The 6,666-nt window shown below is 35.2% G+C and overlaps 2 protein-coding genes and 1 long non-coding RNA gene across 3 annotated transcripts in view; 1 reads left to right on the top strand and 2 right to left on the bottom strand.

The window, feature by feature from the left end:
* The window catches only part of LOC107617974 (protein PAF1 homolog), a gene marked incomplete in the record, with an annotated part of 5,607 nt that extends 2,386 nt beyond the window's left edge, over positions 1-3,221 (bottom strand). The window contains 4 exon segments of the mRNA XM_016319873.2: positions 232-412; positions 502-609; positions 1,430-1,498; positions 1,740-3,221. Coding sequence (XP_016175359.1) covers positions 232-412; positions 502-609; positions 1,430-1,498; positions 1,740-2,623 — 1,242 coding nt within the window.
* The window catches only part of LOC107617975, a 17,849-nt gene extending 13,575 nt beyond the window's left edge, over positions 1-4,274 (top strand). Inside the window, exons 2-3 of the long non-coding RNA XR_001615115.2 lie at positions 4,022-4,025; positions 4,104-4,274. This is a non-coding gene — a long non-coding RNA (uncharacterized LOC107617975). The remainder of the gene's footprint in view (positions 1-4,021; positions 4,026-4,103) is intronic.
* On the bottom strand, positions 5,394-6,461 carry LOC107614810 (histidine-containing phosphotransfer protein 4). The gene is made up of 3 exons (XM_021111694.1): positions 6,402-6,461; positions 5,828-5,958; positions 5,394-5,469 (listed from the first exon to the last, which is right to left on the bottom strand). The coding sequence occupies exons 1-3, from the start codon at positions 6,459-6,461 to the stop codon at positions 5,394-5,396; spliced, it is 267 nt and encodes an 88-aa protein (XP_020967353.1).

Genomic DNA, 6,666 nt, shown 5'->3' with positions numbered 1-6,666 from the left:
CTTTCAAATATTAATTTCTCTTTATCAAATAATTTACAAAATTTAAATTACTCAGATGGATCAGCTGGTATATGCATACCTATTGTTACGACTGTCCAACATGCTGCGGCCTCCTCTCATCTCTCTCAGCTCCTTAGCTTGTTTTTCAGTTAAAGACTACAACAGGATGTTCATAAACTATTGTCCATAGAGAGAGTAATGCATCATCATATTTACATATATGTGTGTTACCTGTTTTGTTGAATCCATGCTGAGGGGAGATATATATTGTGTTTTGACAAGCCAAGCTACACCTTTATCAGTAGGCCTGTCTTTTCTTTTTAAGCCGTCTTTCTTTATAGGAGTAGCCGCAACATCATCTCGCAACAAATCTTCGTCTTCAGGAGCAAGAGGTAGTCTGACACTGGGAGGGCTGAGAGGCAAATAAAAGAGTTCGTCAAACCTTCTGATTCAGCATATCATTGAAGTATTCAAAATTATTAAAGGGGTTAGGAATAATACTTATAAACACTGAGGTCAAGCAGGTCCAGAGGAATCCCAAGATCTGGTTCCACAAAAAGTTTGGGTTTGTACATTTTCTCCAGCGATGTGATTGTATATTTCGTATATCTGGGCAATGCAGATAAAATTTCCAAAGGTACATACATTAGCACAAGTATACTTAATTGTTGAAGTACTATTTTGAAACAAAAATCAGTGCCTAATGGCTAATACATCACCAGAAATCCTTAAGACTTACAAATAAACAAAAACAAATTTCCATCCTTACATCATATCTTCTTGGACAATGGACTTCTTACAACTTTACAAGTAAGCCCAACAAAACAGAAGATGAGCTTGGCCATTTACAAATTAACCACTGTTAGCTTATCCCCAGTTTCCCCATGTCTCTAGCACTCTATTAACCAAATGGAGAACCATGCTTTCATCAAACTCTATCCCAGAAAGCATACAGGGAATGGAAGTATCAAGTGACAGACGACTAGAACATGATAGTTAAGAAAAGTAAATCCTAAAGGATTGGTGAAAATTATGTCTAATTTAGATGTTTAAAAGTGGCTACATGACAATCAATAGATCAAATTATCAACCCTTGACTTTCATTGATTGCCAAGAATCACTGCTCCCACGAAGTATGTCCTTGTAAATTGCAATATACTTGCAGGGCATATCCAAAGAAGTACCTCACTATTTTACATCATGTCTATAAATGTTGCAATAACTTATATGTTTTCCAGCTCTCTCAACTGAGAAAGGATAGTCCTCTTCGTTTCCTCCCACACTTGAGAACATTTATCACTTAACAGCATAATTGAAAAAAATATATATACTTATTAGATAGGTGAAAGTAGCACAACACAAATCAATATTATCTCATCAATAGGATAGAATTTCTATAAACGTGAAAGAGAGCAGCAAATGTACATACTGATCTTTATCCCTCTTGAACGCCATAAGCTTAGGTTGTGCACTTGGATCTGGAAGTTCATTTCGGAATCTTAAATGAGAATACACATTAAAAATGAGTCAGTATTTGAAGTAAACACTAGAGGAGATTTAGGATCATCCACAACAACAATCCATTTGTCTGCTTATGAATCATCAGTAACACTGAGTAATGTAACTCAATTGAGAAAAAGCAAAGGATTCTTAAAGACAACACAATCATACATAATTCGAGATTCTCATATCCAATCAGAAATTTATTTATCCACCAACAGCAAAATCTACATACTCACTTCATTTTGCACAAAAATGTTGTTGGCTTTTTCAACCTATTTTCAATTCTCTCCGCACTCAATAAGGGTGTAGTTCTCTTCTCTGCTGCCATTCGAGACCCTGCAACCGAACCCGAACCATGCCCCTTCCCAGATGACATCATCTGAGTCTTCTGCAAGACACTGTTCTGTGATTCCTTCAGCTGCTGCCTATGCTTCTCTTCTTGCCTCTGCTTCTCAAATTCTCTCTTCTTCCTTAACCTCCTCTCTTCTTCTGTCTCAACCCTCCCCTGCACCCCGTTCGGCTTCTTCACTGGCATTGGAGGAACAGCAGAAGGCTTCTGCTGTTTATGAGGATTTCCATGATTTGAATGCTCATAACCTTCCTTTATCGGCCCTTTATCTCGGCTATGCATCCGTCTCTCATCCTTTGGTGGCGGCGGGGGAGGAGCTGAAGCAGGAGGAGGAGGTGGCGAGGAAGGTGGAGGGGGTGGAGGTGGGATAGAATTGCTCGGCGGAGGCGAAGATGGAGGCAGAGGGGGAGGTGGTGGAGGTGGCTGCTGCCCATACTGAGAGTATTGACTAGAAGGGTAAAACATAGGAGCACCATGTGAAGAAGGTGGTGGTGGAGGTGGAGGCGGGTATGAATTTTCGGGTGGTGGCGGTGGAGGTGGTGGATAAGGGTAGGGGTGATGGGAAGGAGGAGGAGGTGGTGGTGCAGCACCCCCACCATGAGAATGGAAATTTGAATTTGGGGGCATTTGGTTATAAGGTTGTGGAGGGAATGAATTTGAAGTAGAAGGGTCTCCACCACCACCACCACCATAACCACCACTCCAATTCTGATTATACTGATGGTTAGGGTTTTGACTAGATTGCGGAGGGAAGGGCCTGTAAGAGGCCATTCCTAATTTCAATTTCAATCACCACAAAAATTCACGCACAACAAAAAAGCTCAACTCAACTGAATTCCCAAAACAAAAATCACACTATCTAGGTTTAAATATCGCTAAGGTTATCTGGTTATTCTTCTTCTTGTTCTTATAAAGTTCCTTCTATTCTCTTCAAAATTTGAAATTCAAGCTTAACAGAGGTAAACCCTAAAAATAATAATCAACGACAAAACTTGATTCCGAAACATAAAGCTCGCAGAAAGTAATAATAACAAGTTGTAAAAGTAACCCAAAATTGCAAAACTGAAAATTGGTGCACGGATTATAATGGGGTAGAATAATGTACAGAATGTGAAGACGACGGGGAAAATTGGAAGAAGCAGAATCTGAAGAATGTACAAAGAAATCTATGAATCGATAAGAGATAGTGAAGAAGAAGAAGAAGAAGAAGAAGAATGGGAATTGGGAAGTGGGTTTTGTTCGTCGGAGTGTTCTTGAGAACTGCGAATGAATGCAGCTCGGTAGTCGGTACGGTACGATCTCTAACAAGCTCTATTTTTCGTTTTCAGGTTTTCTTTCTTTTTCTTTTTTTTAATAATTTGGATTTTGTATAAAGTATTTCTTGGAGGGTTTTAGTATGAAATTTAATTAGAGATTGTGTTTGGGATTTAGATAGAGTATTTTAAATTTTTGAACAACTTTAAATGATATTTTTTTTGGTGACTGAAATAAATTAAACAAAGAAAAACAAAAGAAACAAAACAAGGAACTGCTTAAATAGAGGGACAGTCCCGTTTAAGACTACTCTTAAACTCCTCCCAAGGTGAAAGAAGCTCCACAAGCTCCACATGTAACTTCATCGCCATCTTTGCCATAGTATCTGCCACCGTGTTTGCATCTCTCATAATCAAACGAAAGTCAACACGCCAATTCCTTTTATTAATTAATTAAAAATAAAATATGAACGAGATGACACCTAATACATCCCAAGTTTGGGCTTAGTCTCTGGGCTAAAATAATTCCCAAAATCGTATCTTGACAATTAGATCATGAATACTCATGGGCTTTAATTTGTTTTTGGAATTGTTAATTCTTTAAGCACGTTCACTCTGACCTGGACAAAAACTATAGTTTTTGTTGTTCATGTTATCTTCCCAGCCCAACAAACCAAAAACTAATATATCCCATATCTAAACTTCATTTAAGCGTCTATCGGATCAATAAATTACTGCAATACTGTTATATGACTTGGCCGTTTTTAGTTAAGTCAACACAATACTACAAATGATCTGCACTTCTAAGCAATGAAATTACGTTAACAAGAGAAAAAAAAATAATACGAAATTTTTGTCTCCAAAAAAGAAAAGAAGAAAGAAAATATCACTTTGAAGAGTATTCGGATGACAATAGCATAGTTTCCAGGCTGGAATAATATTACATTATAATACCATGTATATATATATTATAATATAGTATAAAGTACAAGAACAAGATGAAAGAGCCTAGCAGCGGAAACGACACAAATGTCCAACACAAAAACAATATGGAAGCACTCACAACACAATATGGCAGCAACTATAACAAGCAAATATAGCAAGTAAAGCAATAATAAGAACACACCGAGATTTTAACGTGGAAAACCCCCTCAAGGTAAGAGGTAAAAACCACGAGTCGTCCAGACCAATGAAATAGCTCCACTATAATCAAATGAGGTACAAGAGAGTCTCAAACAAAGCACAAAAATGTGCATATAACCAGCCAAAACATCAAAGCACCAAAGCTCACAAATGAAAAGCAAGAAGATGAAATATACCCAAAAACAGAGCTAATGTCGAAGCCAATTTCTCCCTCTGCAGATCTCTAATTAAAATCTCCACCGTCCAGAATGAAGAACAAGATGTGAAGAATCTACAGTTCAAATTTCACGTCGATCCAACGGTGAAAGAATGAGAAACTGCCGTTCCAAAATTGCTGCTCTGTGTAAAAACGGGAAACCTAATTTCTCTCTTGCGAAGCCAATTTCTCTCACTGCAAATCTCCAATCAACATCTCCACCGACCAGAATGAAGAACAAGATGATAAGAACATGCAGTTTAAATTTCAAGCCGATCCAACGGTGAACAACTGAGAAACTGATATTTGAAATTTACTGCTTTGGGCAAAAACGGGAATTCTGTTTTTCCCTTTTCTCTCACTTGGTGGCTACTCTCTCTCACTCTCAATGACCCCCAAAAATCTGAACTAGGGTTGTGGCACAATGGGTGCAAGAGACACCCTCAAAATGTTGGGCTTGGGCCTCACAAAGGAGAGAAAAACCCAACACAAGATTCCTACAACATTCGAAAACAAAACTGATATTTGGAAAACCAAATATCTAGAGGAGCCACATCACTTTCCTACTCTTAGCTTCTTGGTGAATTTTTTTTTTTTGCTTTTTTGTTACAAAATTCACCAATTACATTTGCCCTTATCATCTCCTGATTTTCTTGATTGATCTTTTTCTTTTTTATTCAAAAATATTATATGTACATTAAAAACCAGTCATTATATATTTATGTATATTTACATATCTTATTTCATATATTTAGGTCTTCATGCATCTGAATATTCACACAATAACATTACTATTATTACTTAGGATAATTTACAAATTAGGTAAGTGGAAAATGCCATATCTTGTATATAATAATAAATAATTTAGAAAAAAGCATATATAAGCAATAATTAAATGCTAATTATTTTCTTAACATAAGATATATAGGAAACTTGTGTGAAAGATACATTACCCTTCAGCATTTCCTGTCCTACAATATTCCCTAAAGAGAGTGCACTCTGCTTTCACCTTTTTGGCTCCGATGCTACAAACCATTACAAAAAAAGAATGAGTCTAATTATATGATTAAGATTCTTTGTTGTGATAAAGCCAACACAATAGTATGTACTTGATGATACTTTTTAATATTAATCAACTTAGTTAATTTATTATAATAACTAATAGTAAATATAGTAATCAATCATATTTGAGAGATTTTAAAAAATCAGCTCAAATAACTTAAATTTGTCTTATTTAATATCATAATAATAATAATAATAATAATAATAAGCACAAGAATGAATATAATGAAACAACAATAATATATATTTTATACATTTTTCTTAAAAGCAGATAATAATTAAGAAAATGATATAAGCAATATTATTAATTAATTAACTTACAGTGCTTGTTCTATGCTTGAGATAAGGCGAGATGAATCACGATAATAAAGGGTGACAATTTCTTCAACAAAGTTTGGATTAGCATCATCTGATAACTCTTCCAACTGGATAAATTGTTCATCCAATAATCCCTATACATACACGAAACTAATGTTCAAAATTCAACTCAAACTAATAACAGAACAATATTTATGATAAAATTTCTTAGTGATCTCTTATACATTGTTATTCCAATCATGTTTTTTTGTTGTGTGTTTGATAGATAGACTCCATTATTATCTGTTATTATTAACTCAAATTCTATTGCATATTATATATTATTGTATTTAGTTTCTCTTAGCATGAATTAGAAAAAAAAAAACCCAATGTTATTGTGGTGTGTTATAAAAAATCAAGTGGGTCTAATTTACTCCAAAAACTAACATAAAAAGTAAAGATTATCTCACACTTATAAAGACTATCAGACTTTTAATTTTAGACAATGTGGGACTTAATATGTGTTATCATAAATTATATATGTATAGAAACAGAGTCATTAGATTATGCAAGAAAAGAAGATATAGATGTTAAGAACCTGATCAAAAAGGGATTGTTTCATGGCAGCAACTTGCCTCCTTGGTTGGCTTCTCTCCATTGCAGGAACAATTGGGAATTGAGAGGAGACAGAGGACTATATATTATATTTGATTTTCTGAAGGGTTAGGTAATGATATGATATGATATGGAAGGTGTGGGGAACTGAAGGGGTTTTTATAGCAGAGGAAAACATCATATAAGTCATGTGTCTAAGAGAGAGAGAAGCAAGAGACAAAAAGATTCACTTTGTTCTGTTTTTTTTT

Source organism: Arachis ipaensis, chromosome B09 (genome assembly GCF_000816755.2).
Source record: "Arachis ipaensis cultivar K30076 chromosome B09, Araip1.1, whole genome shotgun sequence".
Classification (NCBI taxonomy): Eukaryota; Viridiplantae; Streptophyta; class Magnoliopsida; order Fabales; family Fabaceae; genus Arachis; species Arachis ipaensis.
The sequence above is the reverse complement of the archived record's forward strand: the minus strand, read 5'-3'. Positions and strand labels throughout refer to the sequence as shown.